The sequence below is a fragment of the Colobus angolensis genome, unplaced genomic scaffold (assembly GCF_000951035.1).
Source record: "Colobus angolensis palliatus isolate OR3802 unplaced genomic scaffold, Cang.pa_1.0 Scaffold3, whole genome shotgun sequence".
Taxonomy (NCBI): domain Eukaryota; kingdom Metazoa; phylum Chordata; class Mammalia; order Primates; family Cercopithecidae; genus Colobus; species Colobus angolensis.
In genome coordinates, this window is record NW_012116265.1 from 25,895,434 (window position 1) to 25,914,730 (window position 19,297).

General features: G+C 42.9%; 1 protein-coding gene across 4 annotated transcripts in view; it reads right to left on the reverse strand.

Moving 5' to 3' along the window:
• The window catches only part of RAD51B (RAD51 paralog B), an 800,423-nt gene that overhangs the window by 144,313 nt on the left and 636,813 nt on the right, over nt 1-19,297 (reverse strand). For 3 of the 4 annotated variants that reach the window (XM_011949703.1, XM_011949704.1, XM_011949705.1), the window contains exon 10: nt 12,139-12,217. In XM_011949703.1, coding sequence (XP_011805093.1) covers nt 12,139-12,217 — 79 coding nt within the window. Of the gene's footprint in view, nt 1-1,906; nt 2,351-12,138; nt 12,218-19,297 lie in introns of those variants that run through there. The other variant, XM_011949706.1, reaches the window with a different exon arrangement.

A 19,297-nucleotide genomic window follows, 5' to 3' on the forward strand; every position in this document is an offset into this window, starting at 1 on the left:
TTTAGAAATGAAGACCTGGCTGGGCATGGTGGCTCATGCCTGTAATCCCAGCACTTTGGGAGGCTGAGCTGGGAAGGTGGCTTGAGCCTGGAGGATCACTTAAGCCCAGGAGTTCAAGACCAGCCTGGGCAATATAGTAGAGACCCTGTCTCTACAAAAAATAAAAAATTAGCCAGGTGTGGTGATGCCGCCCATCTGTGGTCCCAGCTACTTGGGAGGCTGAGGTTGGAGTATCGCTTGAGCCTGGGAGGTTGAGGCTGCAGTAAGCTGTGATTGCACCACTGTACTCCAGACTGGGAGACAGAGTGAGACTCTGGAAAACAAACAAACAAAAACAAAAAACAAAACAAAAAAACCCACCCCCAAACCAGGGAAATCTGTGTATTTTTATGCTTAAGTTTGATGAAGAGTAGATAGTCATGCAGAAGTATGACTGGAGGACTAAAGAGTATGATCTAATGGGAATAAACTGGGGGAAATTTAGCAAGGCCTGTTTGTTCAGATTATTCTCTGTCCCCGTGTCTTCAGAGATAAGGATATTCCTTTCCTGTGGGTAGAGAGTGAACACTTTAGGAATGAACATTTTACAACCTGCTTCAGGAGAGGAAGGGCGAGGGGAAGGTGAAAATGGCCTTCTTGCTTCTGCTATTTTTTCAAGGCCAAGGTGCCGGATTTTGGAGTCATGTATCCTGAACCCCACCTCCAACTTCTCAAATAATCCCTTGATGTTTGAAATTAACCAATTCATGTCATAAGAATCCATAGGAAATGTACGTTTCCTGATTAAATGCGAAAACTCACCTTGGTTTTCCCCAACATTCTATTGAACATCCCAAGTTCTCAAAATGTACCTCACTCAGAGGGAGACACATGGTCACAGCCTGGGACATCTGCCTGTTCTGCCTCTTCCAGGTCTACCCAAATCCTTCTTGCCTTCCGATGCTCAGCACACCAATGCCTTCCCTTTCACTCCAGCTGAATAAGATGCTCTTCCTATTGCCCTTGCTGCCCGGGGCTTGGATGTGATTCTGCTTTATATTATAGTTAATAGTTTGTAAATCTTTTCCCATTCCTTGGAGTACATTTTTGGAGGGCAGGCACACATTGAGCTTTGTTTTCAAGCTTTACCTGAATACTTGGTATGTGCTCAACAAATCCTGAGTGCTTAAAGGACTCAGTCATTCATCATTCTTCATCAATCTGTACCTACTTGGTGCACAGCACTCTGTTGGGCACTCATAGGAGACATGAAATAGGAGGAGACTTGATTCTAGCCCTCAATGCACTAAAAATATCTGATGGAGGAGCAGGTACAACATGATTCTACAGAGGATAGCTTGAGGTCAATAACAACCTGGGTAAGCAAGGCCAAAGGCTGGAAAGATTTAATGCCTGGCTTTGAAGGGGCTAAAGACCCCAGACCTTGCCCTGAACCCAGCCTGATGCTTCAATCAGAGCCTCATGGCAGTAGGAACGTGTAGGCTGAGTGTTCTACTGGAAACGAAACGACTAAATTATCCTACGGGTCACCAATTGATTTATTTGCTAATTGACTGGCCCAGCTTTGGGCTTTAAATCTAAAGAAATCATTTCATCCTTTATTAAATACTGCATGAGTCTCACTCTTTGTTCTGCAGGGCTATACACAATATACCAATGAAACTTGAATTTACACTACAATAGTTATGCCACTAATGACCTTCAAATGCCACTAATACCATACATGCTCCACTTCTTGGCTGGATCTGAACCTGTCAGTGAATTCTGAGCCCATCGACCTCCCTCTGACACAGAGTCGACCCCCGTGCCCATGCCCGCCCCCAACCTCCCACATCATTCCATGATTTCATTTCTGAATTGGTTACTATTTGGAGACCCCAATTCCTTTACACCTACTCTTTTTATTTGGTAGACAATACTTTATTCGGAAATGTTCGTTCCTGTAATTACAAATCTTGTTAGTCATCCTCCTCCTCTCCCCAGGGGGATTGTGGGCTTTAATTAATTAATGTGGTTAAACCGCTTTGAGGTGCCTGGTTGAAAGGTGCTATATAAGTGCAAATTATTATTATGGCTGTTGACATCCCATGGCGGCAAAGCCCTCAGCCCTACACATCTAGAGACCTGAACAAAGGCTTCTTCATCTTCACCTTCCCTGCTAGGTCTGAAATCGCTAGCTCAATGGTTTAGGAGCAAATCTGTTACCATCTCAACAGCAATCAACTAATTAATCCCCATTATGTCAGCTTCCGTTTCCTTCTTCCAAGCAGTACGGTCCTGTTTTATTTCACAAATCACACCCCCATCAACTCTAGACAAAGGTCACAGTATTCCTATGGCCTCTGTTGGCCTAAAGGGGGGAGAAAAAAAGAGAGAAAGCAAGTTTGAAAAAAAAAAAAAAAAGTTATGAAATGCACTAACTTCCCACCAGCAACCTGATTGGAACTTTCCTCCAACAGCGGTCCTCTTCCATACCTATTACCCACAGAGCCACTGGCCTCGCAATTCAGCGACCCAGAAACACAGCAGAAGTGTGGGTTAGGGTCCTGCAGCCCTGGCTTGACTAAGGATAGCTTAGACACAAAAGGGGAGTGTCGCTGCGCTGGGCGGGAAGAGGTCATCCACAGAAGCAAGCACCCCTCTTCAGCTTTCTCTATGACCCCCAAGTTTCCCCTGAGAAAGCCAGCTGCCATCTGTAGCCAGGAAGCCCTCACAAAGGCAGGGGAGCATGATTTAGATGTTTTGTGCTACACCTAGCACACCATAGCCCTTAACAAATGCCCAATACTTCCACTATGATGGTAGCCATTGAAAGCAGCCCTGTAGGGGAGACTTGGCCTCGCATAGGGACGCTGCTGACCAAAACACTCCTTACAAGGTTGTGCCTCAGACCCTTTGTTCGAGTGGATGTGGGTAAGCCTCAGGGGGTCATGTCTTCATCTGCCTTCATTTATCCTCCCTATTGAAGGGCTCCTTCAGGACATTGGTCAGTCTCTGTGGGAAATGATTTGGAGAGCAACAAAAGAACTTGGGCTCTTTGGGGGGCCTTCAGAATTCAGTAAACATCTGGACATGGAAGGCCAGGTTCTCAAGCAGTCTAGCTGGGGAGATGTCAAAAGAGAGAAAGAGCTATGTCTGCAATGCAAGCCCTTAGTTCTGTGGCGACATTTGTTGTAGAAAGACACAGACACCCCAGTAGGTAGATAGGAAGATTTTTCAAAAGCTCCTCTATTTGTCGGGTTTTGTGAGTTCAGTGCACTGTTTGTCAGTTCTCATGGCATGTGTGAGGAAACAGAAGTTTCGCATGGCTGGCGAGGGGCATGTGATGGGTGTTCTGACTCTGTGTGCACTATGAATAACCCAAGGTTGCATAAGCCTGTCCTGGTAGTCACTGTTAAGCTGTCTGTTATCTTTGAAATTTCTGAAGCCCTCATGGGTCAAGATGACTTATTGGATTCTCACCCACGAGCACATTTTAATTGACAAAAAAATTAAGTACTAAGTGGCGAAGTGATTTACACTTCATCGGTGAAATTCAGGATCTGAACTCTTGACTCTCAACGTTCCCTTTATTGTTGAGTCAATCCATTTAGAACACATTAGTCAGCATGATTCAACATTCACCACTGATCAGCATTAGTGATGGAACTAATCAGCATTCCCCAGTGTCCCTGAATCTATCCTCAAATAGCAAAAGAAATTGGCTTCTGTCAAGAGACAATGGAATGTGGTTTTTGTCAGCATTCACAAGCTGAAGTCCAGTCCAAGTCCCACGTACTCTCAGGAACCTTCCTCAGTCATCCTAGTTGGAATGAGTCTACCTCCTTTATCCTTCTATATTCCACTGTTTGAACCTTGGTAATAGGTATCACAGTTTGCTTTTGATTAAACTTATTTAACTACATCTCTCCTAACTAGATTCTGGGCTACTAAAAGGAAGGGACCTTTTTTTTTTTTTCAGCCTTATATTCCTTGACCCCTGAGCACCATGCTTTGTGAACAATAGATGCTCAACAAATATTTGCTGAACCGAACTCACTGAAATGCAGCTTAAATCATATTCCAGAAAGAACATGAAGTTCTTTGGAAGAGACTTTCAAAGAAAATCAACAATGTGAATTGATTTAACATATTTTGGTACTCTTACCTGGCCATTTTTGTAAATGCAAATTATTAACTCTGCAAAGATAGCCAAGTGGCTTCCAGGTTCTAAAAGAGGAATGTAAATCCAGTCTCACTATAGTCCAGGCCTTGGAATAAAGTTTTTCTCTATAATGTTATTCCAACTGACATTTTGTTTCATAGTCTTTAAAAAGTAGAGACAGGAAAAAACATTTTGGAAAAAAAAAGTGTTTGGTCTATGAGTTTGGATCCAAGTTCATGCCCTGCCTTGTGCTATAAGCAATAGTAGCTCTCACTGAAGTTTCTTTCTTGCATACTGCATAAAAGCAAAACACATACCAAACTTCCTTCCTGGAGGAGATTTTGTTTTGGGTGGGCAGAACAAGATTTTTGGGTGCTGACCCTTGGTGAAGTGATACCCTTTCTCTTCTACTTTAGAGTCTGGAACCAAAGCAGGTCCTGATGGCACTTTTTAATACATACAATATTTATGCTGCATTTTAAGAGTATAAGTCTACTACGCAACAAGCCCAGCCCTTAAGTCTGTACTATTGCACCTAATCTCTGCAACTGGGCTCCTCAGAAAGGGCTGTGTCACCGAATATTCATTTTCTTTTCTCTTCTCATGATAACAGAACTCCCAAAATTTAGCTGGGTATATGGCCACCCAGATTAATGGCTACATTTTTAGCCTTTCTGATCATATATTTATAGACTGGCCAACATCATATAAACAGAAATAATGTGTATAACTTCTGGTTAATGTCCCAAGGGAAGGGGGATGCTTTCCCTCCCACCATCGTTCTCTATCTCATGCACATCCTGCTACTGGGATGGAGGGCATGATGCTGAACCATTCTGGACCATGGTAATGGCAACATCCTAGGTGTGACAGAGCAAAAAGCCAATGGTCTGGACTCTTGGATAGACATGTAGAGCTGAGCTGCCATGCCAGCTCTGGACTGCATTTCTCCTCAGCACGACATGAGGAAGTAGTACATCTCTATCATGTATACCACTGTTAGTTTAGGTTATAGTTACACCTGGCCAAACTTATAATTGAACTGCACTCAGGGACTTTGTTGAAGGATTATTATATCAGTATGACCAATCCATTTAAGCTTAGAATTTCCAGATTCAAATTTCAAGACAGGCCTGAAAGTATCTCAACAGAGGCTCATGAAGCCTGAGAGATAAGTTGCCACAGGGGCTGCCATGATGGAAGATGAGAGAGCCCAAACCCACTTCCAATTTTCTAAAATCTTAGGAGCCCAGGCTGAGGGCTTAGAAAGGGCTACAAACCCAATTTTGAGGCAGTGAACATTACTTTACCTTTCTGGAACTCAGTTCCCTCAAGTGAGAACCAGGGTGATGGATGAGATTAAAAGCTCGCTTTCTGGGAAGTATTCCATAGTTAACTTTAGGGAAATGAAGACTTTTTTTAAGAGAGAGAGATGGGGTTTTGCTCTGTCACTGAGGCTAGAGTGCAGCACATCCCTAAAGAAGGCATGAGAAGACTGCCTGTGGAAAGATGACAACAAACTTATGATTATACGAGGCTGCAGAGAAATTGGTCCACTATCTCCAGAACGAGTGTACGCTGCTAAAAGTCTTTGGAGAGCAATTTGGGAAAATATAGTAAAAATGAAAACGTGCAGACACTCTGACCAGCCATTCCGTTTTTTGTATATACCTAGTGAAACCCTCATACCTAAATATCAAGAAACACGTAATAAAACTGTTAAGAATAATCAAAATTTCCATAAGTAGGGGAGTGGGTAACGTGTAGTATATTCACACACTGAATAGATGTGGATATCTAAGGTGAAAGAGCAGGACCTGTGTATCACGTGGCCTGTGTATCATGTGACCTGTGTATCACATGGCTATATAACAAAAACAATGTTAAGCAACAAAAGCAAGTTGTGAAATCCTGTACAGTAAACCGTTTATGCAAATATCAGAATGCACTCAAAATCAATCGTTATACTATGTGTGGATTCACATATATGTAGAAACGTTTTTAAGAATGGAGAGGAAAGATGTAGACCAAACTCTGGAGAGTTTTCACTTTTGTGGAGGAATGTGGGATAAGGAGGGAATGGACCAGGAACAGGTACAAAGGAGTCCTAACGTTTGTCAAGTTTCATTCCTGTAATTAAAAAAAAAAAAAATCTGAAACAAATAGGACAAAATTTTAGTATTTATTTGGGGTGTTAGATTCACCTGTTTTCTTTTATGATTTTCTGTACTGTTCTGTATTTAAAATATTTTTTCATATATTATAAAATACTTCCAAATATTGTAAAATCTCTCCTCAAGGCTAACTGCCAGAAAAAACAAAAAGTAAACAAAGCAGACAGCCTGTATAAGAAGATGTCACGGAGGGAGGGGATGTAAAGTGAATGTGGACAGGGGAGAAGAGAACTGAGCAGACAGGAGCCCTTCTTCTCCTTTCTCATCTCCCCGGGAGGTCCCACACTAAGAGGCAGGCAGAAGCAGCAAAGGTCAGCGCCTTGGCCTAGACAAACTTTCTGAGGCTGCAGTGGCACCTGGCAGACTGGGGACAATGTGACAGGTCTGCTCTGCCTTCTTCTCCATGACCTCTGGGAGAGGAGTTCACTCTCTTTGCTCCATTGAGTTCCAGGGCTCTTTGCCCAGGCTCCCACAAGAATGCCAGGCTGTGCCAGGTGCGGAGGTGGTATTTACCATGCAGACACCTCTGTACCTGGATGGAAATAAATTGAGAATCTTCTGGGTCACTTTGAGTCCAGCAGCATAAAACATTTTGATAGGTTACTGATTCAAACTGAAATCGGATGAACTCAGGTGGTGGTATTTGGGGGGAAATTTTTTTCAATAAATCATCCAGTTGGCTCAGTGACTGAAAAAACGGGGTGGGAAAACTTAACGCAAGTTTGTGACAAGGGAACAAACAGAAGAGATTAATGCCTTTCCTGATACGTTTCAAAAGGTGATCAAACCGTTCTTGATTGCAAAAGCAAACCAAGAAAGATGAGGCACGTAGCTTTTCAGCTCTAAAAAGGATCACTGTTGCTTTGTTTTCTGTTTTCTTCTGCCACCCTATGCCAAGTGGTTGGAGATATGGGAAACTCATTTCATTTCCAGCGCTTTCTCTGGACCGGTCTCACGGTTCCCTGGTCTCCCCAGCTCCCACTCCACAGTTTATGCTGCTCATTTAAACCTGCACTGATAGACAACAGCGTCAGGATCCAAATTCAACCTGTCATACCTGACTTTGATTTTGCAAAAATGGTATAAAAAACACGCTTCTGTCTTACTGGGGAACTAAGCCACTATCTTCTGTCCTGTTCCAAACAATCTGGCTTTTCTTTTACAAATCCTCCCCAGATCCCTGTGGAAAGGAGTAAAGGGGAGGCTGTGCTAGATCAACCCTTCATTCCCCTGGGCCTCCCCTTCCTTAGGTTCTGTTTCACCAAGTCTGCAGGTGTTTGTGCCTATGAGCCCCTGAAAACTAGGAGGGCTCCCAGAGAGCTGGGACCTGGGTTTTCCTCTAGGCCTCCTGCAGTGCCAGCGACACAGCCCAGCTGCTTTCAATGACAGAATCTTTATTCCTGGCCTTGAGTCCCAGCTGTGTTCTGAGTGGCACAACATTTGAGGCTTGCCAAGGGAACAAAGGACATGACCAGAGGAGATGTGCGTCAACCTGGAGTTCACTGTAAACTCCCTTTCCTTTCTGCTGCCAGGTGCTTCTGTGGACACACACCATTAAAGCTGATTCCCAGAACCAGCTCCTGCTCTTCCCTCTCCACTAGGCCCCAGCACACCTGAGCATCACTCTAAGAGGCTAGCCAAACTGCTAAGCTTTTTCACTTGGCAGGCACTGAGACTTGCATGGTGAACTCTGGGGACCAAAGGAAAAATGGATTCATGAGATCTCCTCCTACCTCTGCCTTTCCCACTTCATTGCACAGAGAGGCTCAACTCTCTGCCTGGGATCTAGCCCCCTCTCGGAGTCCAACCCTCAGGAAACTGGTGGCTGTGAGCTCCCTCTCCTTTGGGGCCTAAGTATTTCCAGCATCCAGGGCCCAGCATCCAGAGGCCAGGATCCCAGACAAACGCTGGACAAAGAAGATGCAAACAGGATGGTATTACCATGTTAATGGCCTGCGTTGAGGCCTCCTGAAGATGCTGGGAGGAGGGGGGTTCTTTCATTTACTTTTTCTTTCTTTCTTTTTCTTCTTCTTCTTTTTGCAAAAAGAGAATAGTTCCGCTTTCTATTTTACTACAACAATAGCATGGACCGGCTCCTTCAAGTGTTTCAAAAAGCAGCCTGAGAAATCTCTAACCAGCCCCTCAGTCTCTCCAGCCTGCCGCTTTATTGTCCTTCCCATCCCAGTGAACAAAGGGGAGGAAAGGGTAGAAGGCCCCCAGTTGCTGACTGTTCTCAGCATCCTAATCCTTGAGAACCGGTGAGGGAAATGGCCTGTGGAGCTGGTAAATCGAATTCTGCCCTCACCTTTTATTCCCTCCCTCTGCTTGAGCACTCAGGAGTTCTTCAGGTATTATAAAATCTCCTGGCTAGCAGGCCAGTAGGCATCTTGGGGCTCGCTAAGGGATAATAGGCACTGAGGGATCATTCCCTACCCCCACAGGTAGCTGGTGTGGTGGGCTTGTTTCCACCATCCAGGCGGCTCTATTGAAGACTGAATGTCAGCCACAGTGGCTGGCGGTCTCCCTTCTAGTTGGCAGCACAGGAGTTGCCCTGTCTGTCTTTAAGTCCCTGGACATAGGCTGCATATCCCACCCGCAGCTCCAGGTGCCAATCTCCACACCAACTCGGGGCTCACCTGCCGGTGCAACTCCTCATGGAAGGAAAGCTACTTGGCCTTAACGGATGGTAACTTTCCAAGTTTTCCACCCAGGGACCAAGGGTTTCTTTGCTTTAAACCTAGGGAATCGTGCAGGTGTCTTTTAGTTCAGTCATCTGGTAAGAAGGGGGAAAAATTAGCTTTGATGATGCAGTAAGGGGAGATCTCAAGCGTACAACGGGGCTGAGCTAACGGAATGATGAGTACATCCTCGCCTAGGAGGATCGGACAAAGCTGATAAGACAAGGCTGTTGGAGATGTTGCAGGCTGGTTACAACAATCCATGTAAGAAAAACGTTTTATGCTGCGGCCCCCACAGAAACCCATAGTGTGCGCACATTCACAAACACACACTCACACAAGAAATATTTTATGAAATGATACAATATGTGTGATATAATCTGGTATTTTTTCTTCTCTATTTCTTCTGTCTTCTCTATCGGGTTTCAAATGCCGGTTGTGATTCATCAGTTTCACTTCATGACCCACCAATGGGTTGTGACAGTTTTCAAAGCCTTGAATCAAGGTTAATGTTTTCATTTTCCAGCTGACAAAATCAAGGCCCAGATATTTTCTCAAGATCATAACAAAGCTGAATGCAAAATCCAAAGGGTCTTTCTAATAAAGGAGGGACCTGCATTTTTTGTTTTCCCGAAGTCTTTGGGAGCACACAGCAAGAAGGCGGGGCATGTCAAGAGGTTTGTTTTCAGGGGCATTGCTGGTAAAAGCAGAGGTGTTCCACTGCTTCTGGGAAACCTCAGAGAGGGATGTGTAGCTTGGGGGAGTGGGATAGAGAAAACAACTTAGAAAGCAACCAGGTGAGGTTCTAAGGTCTCCCAACCAAGCATTTTACTTATTGGTTGTTGTTCTTGAATCATAAGACATTTTCCTGAATTTTTATCTTTCCTAGACACAGCTCCAGGTCAGCCTCCTTTAGTGATCCACTTTCTCCCCTGTTTTCCAACTTTTTCGAAAAGTCATTCCTTGCAGTTTTTTTTTTAACCTCTACCAATTCATTGTATTTCCAGGCTCTACTTTCTCTAAATAACTTTCTCTTCCCTCTTAAAATCATGATCTTAGCAATGAGCATTAGAGAGGCAACTCAGTGACTCTTGTTCTCACAAATATTATCCCAAAAGTTATCCAAATTTGACCAGGCTTAGAAATGCTATTTAACAAAACGCCTAGTGATCAGGGTGCATGTATCACATCAAGGCTCTTCAAACAGGTCATCTGAGCAGAACAAACTCTTTTCCTTCTGAAATTATCTGAAATTATCCTCAGATAATTCCATAGAATTTCTTGAAATCTTCATCTAAGTGTTCCATAGAATTTCTTGAAATCTTCATCTAAATTTGCTACTTACTATACTTCTAATCTTTTAAGAAAGCCTCTAAAAATGAAGAGCTGAATGCCACCCTGTGTACTGGGTAAATAAAAGTCCAGCTTTCTGATTGCTTATTAGTTATACACCCTTAGAGAGTATGTAACAAAGAAGTCTGCTGTTTGCTTTGCTTAATCTGGTCTTAAAATCTCTGCTCTTTTGTCAGAAAACACTATTTGCAATTGTAAAAAAAATATTTACCAAGGAACTTGGATAGCATAAGTCAAAGGCTAAGAGCCAAAGGTTGTAGTTCTCACCCCAAATTTCGTGGACCTGAGAGTCCCCGCTGTGGAGCTCAGCTGCACCAAACAAACATGCTGCTTTGTGAGTCCATTAAGAAGCAGACATTTTAGAAGGGGAAGGAAAGGGAAGGCTGCAGCCTGTTCCTTAGTTAGAAGCATGAACTCCCCAGCCTGCCCCACATAATCCTTGCTAGGTCTTTGCAATGCAATGTGTCTCCATGGGGAAATTACAGGGACTGCCCTGTTTCACAAACCTGGGAAAAATACTTAACTTATAAATCCTTCAGGGCAGGCCTTCTCCCATGGACAGCAGTGACAATATGCTCCGCTAGGGTGAGGCCAGATATTCACCTAAGCATCTCTGTGGGTGGGGTCTCCTGCCCGACAGCGGGGGACAGATGTGTATCCTGAGCACTTCTGTGTGGATCCTTCCTCATCCACAAAGCAGTTCTGGACATCTGATCTTGTGGGCTGACTTTTCTTTTTTTTTGAGACGGAGTCTCGCTCTGTCACCCAGGCTGGGGTGCAGTGAGTGGCCGGATCTCAGCTCACTGCAGGCTCCGCCTCCCGGGCTCACGCCATTCTCCTGCCTCAGCCTCCTGAGTAGCTGGGACTACAGGCGCCTGCCACCTCGCCCGGCTAGTTTTTTGTAGTTTTTAATAGAGACAGGGTTTCACCGTGTTAGCCAGGATGGTCTTGATCTCCTGACCTCGTGATCCGCCTGTCTCAGCCTCCCAAAGTGCTGGGATTACAGGCTTGAGCCACCGCACCCGGCCATGGGCTGACTTTTCTAACAGTGTTTGAATTTACTCCTTTATGTTAATTATTTTCTGGAAAGACCTGCAATCCGGCGCCTTTCCTAACCACTGGCGTATCTAGCATCTAGAAATGAACCGCCATTGTAGATCAGTGAGTTCCAGGACGTGGCCTCAGGGTGCTCTACCCTAAGCAAGAACTTAGCTCCTTCTAAGTCCCGGGCTCATGTGACAAGGTATAGGTCCTAAAGGTCTGGTCCCCAGCGGGAAGACCATGTCAGGACAGGACAGGAAAAGGAAACAGGATAACCAGAAGGAGTCAGGGAAGTAGGGCTCATGGAGTCATGCCATTGTGCCCCAGAGGCTGCCAACCCAGACGGTTCTTCAGCTTGTTAAGCAAGAGGGCTCTGGGGCAGCACTGGCTCCTCACCTCCCCACTGGTGTCAGAATAATTGCCCACATCATGCCATAGGATCTGCAAAGAGGAATGGGGTGGTAGCAATTCCAAGCTTTCTTGGTTTGATCCTCATGTTTTGATTGTCTCACTTTGTTAGGAAATTCTGTAGGTCTCCTTCAGCCCTACCTCAATCTTCTTTGTCAAATTCTTGCCACAACTGCTGATCTCTTGCTCTCATTAGGGTAAATATCACTGGCCAATGCATCTTGGCTTTTGATTCTGTCTGGAGCTAGCTTCTATTAGAACCATAGCAGCAATTACCACTAGCAATGGGCAGCACTGAGCATAATCAGCTGAAAGAAATGGCTTAATCTAAGGATCTTACCTTGAAGAACCAGGCCTTCCTCCTTGATGGTATAGACAAATGAGGTGAAGGGAGCCAGAGGGGACTTGGCAATAAGAATCTGCACATAAAGCACATTTTTCTAGGATTAGTCAAAGGATCAGGGATGGGCCTCTATTCACTCCCCTTCCCACTTTGAGACAAAGTGGTAACATAGGACTGTAAGTCACAAGGCTTATTTTTTTAAAAAACCTTTTAATAACCCAATGTTTAAATGAGTGCTACCCTTTCAAAGTGGTCACCTTAAAAGGCTATACACTTATCCCAACTATTCTACCATCAAATGCCCTCTTCGTGAATCAATTCTTCTGGAAATAAGTCTCATTATTTTATAACATCCCCTTCCCACTTTGAGACAAAGTGGTAACATAGGATTATAAGTAACAAGCCTTATTAAAAAAAAAAATTTATAACCCAATATTTAAATGAGTGTTATCCTTTCAAAGTGGTCACCTTAAAAGGCTGTACATTTATTTCAACTATTCTGCCATCAAATGCCATATTCTTGAATCAATTCTTTTAGAAATAAGCCTCATTATTTTATAACACATGCTTAAATAGCTACCTTTCTGCCTAAAAATAAACCTAGCTTGATTCTCTAATTTTATTTATAAACTTAGCCATTTTACTAAAAAAATTCAAAGGTACCTTTAAAAGATTTACTATCACTGCAAATATTCAGAATAACTTGTGAGAGGCAAAGCAATTGAAGGTTTCTTTGTTGGCTCTGGTCCTTCACCAAATCCTTTACTACGTGACTACATTTTCTCTTACTTAAGGTGTACGGCATTTCCCATGGCCCTTGATTGTGGGTTTGGGCATATGACTTGCCAGGTGGCATGACACAGGTTGTGCCAGTTCCCAGCCGAGGCCTCAAAAAGCCTCAAGTATTTCTAGCTGTTCTCTTAACATTTGTGCCATTGTCAAAAAAAAGTATGTCCCTGCTAGTCTGCTATCTCAGAAGGAGGGCAATAGATACCTGAAACAGAGCTGGCCAGGAAGACTCAGGCTAAAGAGTTGACCCCCAGGAGACCTACAGATACACAAATTAAATATCGCTGCATGCCTCTGAGATTTTGGTGGTGGAGTCATGAAGCATTAGTACAGCAAGAGTTAACTGATATACCAGCCAAAATATCAAAAAATGTTTTCAGCAATGGCATTTTCCTAAGACAACACTTATTTTAAAGGAGATGGTTATCTGGTCATCTAAAAGATCAGTATCGTTAAGCCATTATCACATCTCATATGGTTTTACAGAACCTCTAATAATTGGAGGATTATTTTATTACAGTATTTCTACTGAAGAAAGATTGACATCAGTTTCCTGTTTTACAAATTAAAAAAACATTATCAGAAACAGGGACAGTTTGAACCCTGAACTGTGTAGGTAATCAGGGAGGCAAGAGAGAAAGAAGAAACTATTTCAAATAATCAAAAGGCTTATATATAATACCTTGGCCTATCTCAATTCAACAAATATTTGCTGTCAAGTATGAGAAGTGGTGGAAAAATGTGATGGAAAGATCACAGGTTTTAGTCATGGGCTTGGAATCTAGCTCTTCCACTCATCGGCTAGGAGCTTATGGCAGAGCCTACAATTTTCCTCTAGCAGCCATTCCCCCTCTTCCCTTTACTAAATAACTCCCCAAGTTTCCACATTTCTCTGCTTCCTTTGCAAGTAGGTGTGGCTATGTGACCAAGCCTTTACTAGCAGAATGTGAGTACAAATGACAGGTAGAACTTCTGGATTATGTTTTCATAAGAAAACTGTGTGCTCTTCACTTTCCCTTTCACCCTTCCTAAGGCAGGAACCAGATCCAAGCAAATGGGTGTGGACAACACTGTGGGGATGACAAGGCAGGATGAGAGAGGGAAGCTGGGTGGCTTCAGAGAGCATCAGTGTCTCCCACTCGGGGTCACCAGTCCTCTCAGGGCAGAGCAACTTGTCTCAACCACTGTATTTTTATCTTTGTTACTATAGTGCAGCCTGAACTCTAACCAAAACTGTGACTCTGGACAATCTAAACTTGTTAAGTCTCAGTTTCCTCGCATGTAAGATGTTGATAAAAACACCTTCCCAAGTGGGATTATTATGAGGATTACATTAAGTATGCAAAATACCTGTCACTGTGTCAAACACAAAATAAATTCATAATAAATAATAGGAACATTTCCAACTAACCCATCACAAATGGTTCCCTTAACCCTCACTCACCAAACAACAATATATCAGTTGACTTCTACCAGAAGAAAGTCTCCAGTTGAATCGCAGTAATTTTTACAAATGTTCTAAAGTTATCTAGATAAACAAGTTAATCATTCTCAGAACCAATGAGAAGAAAGTAAAGGTGGGCATTTACACTTTCATGTCAAAAATATCTCATTTGAAGATTAAGGTGGATCCCTTTCTGCCTGAGACAGTTTGGAGATGGTTCAATGTGAATTTTTATTTTTTATTGTTTATTTTTTTGAGACAGAGTCTAGCTCTGTTGCCTATGCTGGAGTGCAGTGGCACAATCTCGGCTCACTGCAAGCTCTGCCTCCCAGGTTTATACCATTCTCCTGCCTCAGCCTCCCGAGTAGCTGGGACTACAGGCGCCCACCACCACACCCAGCTGATTTTTTGTGTTTTTAGTGGAGACGCGGTTTCACCGTGTTAGCCAGGATGGTCTCGATCTCCTGACCTCGTGATCCACCTGCCTCGGCCTCCCAAAGTGCTGGGATTACAGGTGTGAGCCATTGCGCCCGGCCCGGTTCAATGTGAATTTTAAGGATACCCCTTAGAAGGGGAATGGCATGGTAGAAGAAAAGACAGTGGTTCTCGATTTTAATGTGGGTTTGCATCACCTGTGGGTCCTGTTGACCTATACATTCTGATTCTGTACGTTTTGAGTGGAGCCTGAAAGAGTCTACATTTCTAACAGGCTCCCAAGAGATGCTGATGCTGTGGTTCACAGACCACATTTTGAGTAGCCAGGTTCTAGGCAATTAGCCTGATTGAAAAGTCTAAGATGGAGAAGCAAGAGATGGGAGATGTGAGGCCAGTTAGGAGGCGACGCCAATAATTCAGTGATGAGATGATAAGGGCCTAAACTATAGCTGTGTCAGAAAGAGTGGTAAAAAAGGAAATGGATAAGATAAATGTAAATCCTTTAGATCCAAACAGCAGTAAAAATAAACTAAACACATAAAAATTCTCAGATCTTTGTTGTCTGTATGTAGCAACTAGACATGAAACCAAAAGGGTGTAAATAGCAATAAATAATAACTCATGCTATATTTTAAAAAATAATACCATTTTTATATTATGCACTGCAGAAGCTGAGACCCACAAAAAAAGAATGTAATATTCCAATGCGACACAAGAATGGCATCTAAGCCGAAGCCTTCCAACTCTGTGGTGCTAACTCCACCTTCTAATAGCCAGTCTACGAACAAGCCCTGAACCCCAGCCAAAAGGATCTCACGCCTGGAGGGACCTCCCTGCCAGAAATCAAAGAGTTTGGACAGGTCACTGATTAATACACTGTCCTTCTGGAGCAGGATTTAAAATGAGTCATCAAAAGGATGATCTGTGTGCAGTTAGAAAAAGGAAGTGATAAGTTATGTCAGATGAATTCCATTTCCTTTCTTTGGAAAAGAACTTCCAGATTGATAGATCAGAGGGCTACCACCAACACAAAATATCTGATTTCAGCAAAAAATGTGACAAACTCTCTTGATAGCCTTCTGGATAAAGTGAAGATAAGTTGAGCTGGGTGCTAATACCATTAAGTGGACTTATGAGTGACCAAAATGTCAGTTGTAACCTGGTGAGGGGCAGCAACCTCTAGTAGATTGTACTGAATTCTAGCTTGGTCTTACTGAGTTGAATGATATTGCTGATGTATTCAAATACACCCATACAACACATATGAAATCCAGCAGGGAATAGAACTTATAAAAACTGCTCCTCTAATGGAGCTTACATTCTAAAGAAATATAAGAAGTACAAAATAAATAAATAAAAATGTTATGTTCGATGAGTATCCATGCAATGGATGAAAAGAGCAGATAAAGAATATAGGAAGTATATTGGATTGGAGGTGGGGACATCAATTTTGGATAGAGTATCATGAGATCTCACTGAAGAGGTGACATTTGGACTTGTGAATCATGTAACTAAACCCACTGATGAGATGCTGAACTGATGGGAAGGTAACAGAAGATTTAGAGAAATATTAAGAGAAAGAGTTCATATATTAGATTAGATAATCATGATATCAAAACAAATCTCAATTTGGTTAGAATGTTGGAACAAATCCTACACATTGATTGGAATGCAATTTTATTGAACTAAATGAAAGGCCTTGTCCTTGAGAACAGAGCACCAATGATTCATTATGGAACAGGCAAAATGAAATTCAGCATTCAGAAAATGGAATGTTGGTTAACTATAGTTCAATATTAGTCAGCTGTGAGATGTAAGTCTCAAAAATCTAGCATGTTCTCAGGTTACATCAATGGAGATATAGTATGTGGAACAAGCGAGGTGATAGTCCTGCTCTCCTCCTCACCCAGCAAACCATGCCTGATGCAATGTGTTTGGATTGGGACCCAAATTCCAAAAGAAAAAATGACAAAGAAGGTGGTTGGAGGTCCAAAGCAATCCATGACCACAAACACTTCAATGCAAACATCATGGTAAGAGAACTGGAGTGAAGATGCATATTGCTTTTACTATGAGTTTTCTAACCTAAAGATTCTGTAATATTATATGCTATTATTATATACTAGTATAGACTATGAGATGCATATTGCTTTTGAGTTTTCTAACCTGAAGATTCTGTTGTATTATATACTAGTGAGGGGAAGTGTAAATTAGCTTTCTAGCCCAATATATTTCAGGAAAAAAAGTGATGCTTGCCATGTATCTTTGTGGATACATACAGCTTCCTCCCTATTTTTGATCCAAATTAATGCCCCATGACCCTTCTGCCATTCAAACTATAAACTATCCTCTTCTAAAGCAGACAACCCCCAGCAGATAATTTAGGTTGTGCTGGCTCAGATGTTCAGCCATTCTATAAATCTGGGGAGTTCTAATCATTGTCTGACTTAGGCAGTTTTCAAGTATCATTCTATCTTCTTCAATACATGATACCCTGCAGGGAGGCCTAGCTACTTAGTAAAACAACAGGGCCCTACTGAAAAATTCTGTGGCTCAGAAAGCCTGGGGCTCCATGTGGTAGGTATGTGGTATGTGGGCAGTTAATCCCATCTCCCACAAATAGCCAAATTGTTTCTTCTTGAATATTTCCTTCATATCAGACCAGCTCAGCTTTAACTGCACTGGAACAAATACACTTTCTCCTCTCTTTACCTATCCTTGCAAGGTAAGTGATCCCCATATTTTAAAATTCTCTAGAGGGGTCGGGCCTATAATCTCAGCACTTTGGGAGGTTGAGGCAGGAGGACTGCTTGAGGTCAGGAGTTTGAGACCAGCCTGGGCAACATAGTGAGACTCTGTTTCGATTAATTGATCCCACTATCCACCAAGTCTTTGGAGGAACATTTAAGGTATATCAAATATGTACTAGGTGCTGGATCCCCAATCCCACTACCATCTGGAGACAATTTTGGTTATGTGTACCATCCACCCACCCATCCATGCACTTTTTCAATCCACAAATATTTACTGGGCTCTTTTCTTTGTGCTCGGCACTGTTCTAGGTGCAGGGTATAGAGCAGGGAACAAGACAGAGAGGTCCCTCATCTTATGGAGCTGACATTCTGGTGGCAGAAGACAGACAATACAGGGAAGCCTTTGGGCTTTTTCCACTGTGACATTCTACTATGTGCTCCTCACTCTAGGGCATTCAACCCATCCAGCAACAAACATTTATTGAGTACCACACTCTGGGCCAGGTGGATTCAATTTACACTCTGCAAATCTGCACTTATTAAAATACTGCTACCTGTTTCTCCCTCAGTTTATTTTTTAGAGGCAAGCTCTGAATTCTCAGTGGAACTCAGCAGATCTGGGCATGTTCTGTAATTTCACTCTGTTCCCTTCTCCGGAGCCCAATATGGTGCTTTTCAGCTGAGGGCTCCGAGAATGATGGGCAGGCATCTTCCTCAATGTTCTTCACTTCATCCCTATGCTGGTGTGTGGAGGTTTCAATCCAATGACAAGTGGAAACTCAGAGGCCTTTGTACTCTAAATAAAGCGTGGAAGGAAAATTGGCCACTGGGGCCCATGGGCTTCTCCCTGAAAACTCTCTCCTCTTTCTTTTATGTCCCTCTCCACAGGTTTCTATTTTGCCCTCAGTAACTAAGCTGTCAGCTAATTATCTCTACCCCTAAAGTGAGGGCTGGTAAACCTTCCTGCATTAGCCTTCTTAGGTGTGTCTGCATTGTAATATAAGACTCTCAAAAAGGAGAAACAGTCTGTAATGATAGAAAGTGCAATAGGACTGGAGTGGGTAGGGGAGGCTTCCAGGGTTCCTACAGTAATAATGCTGATGAGAACAACAACAACCAACAGACATTAATCTTCACAATAATCCTCGAAGGTGGGTAGCTTGTAAGTGCTGAAGCTGGGTTCCAACCCAGGCTACCTGGTTCTGTACTACCTGGTCTGTACTTTTGACCACCACAATGGCAGCTCCCAATCTGCTACATACAACTCAATCCACTTTTCTGGGATAATACATCAAATGAGGCAGGATACATAACAGCAAATAAGGGCTTTTTTTTTTTTTTTTTTCCTGCATGGATATTGCATGATTCAAGACAAAGAAGGGGGCTGGACAGGGTATCCGTGCGGGCTGCTTCAGCTGTTCGCAAGCTTCCACACTGGCAATCTTCCTTCTGCCCTTCATCCCTGAAAGTCCAAATACAAATGTCACCTCTTCCAGAAGCTTCAGCCGATTTCTCTAGCCTAAAGTCTTCTCTCTCTCATCCCTTCACACTTTATCTGTACTCTTTAATTATTAGTTTTCTTTACTGTTTTATGGTGAATGTTACCTCAATTTAACATAATCTATTTGACCATTCTCGTTGTTGCTGCTGCTTCTGGTCCCACAAACCTCTAGTGTGGTGCTATACATGTAAAAGAAGCTTCATTATGAAATACGAGACTGAATGAGTGAATAAA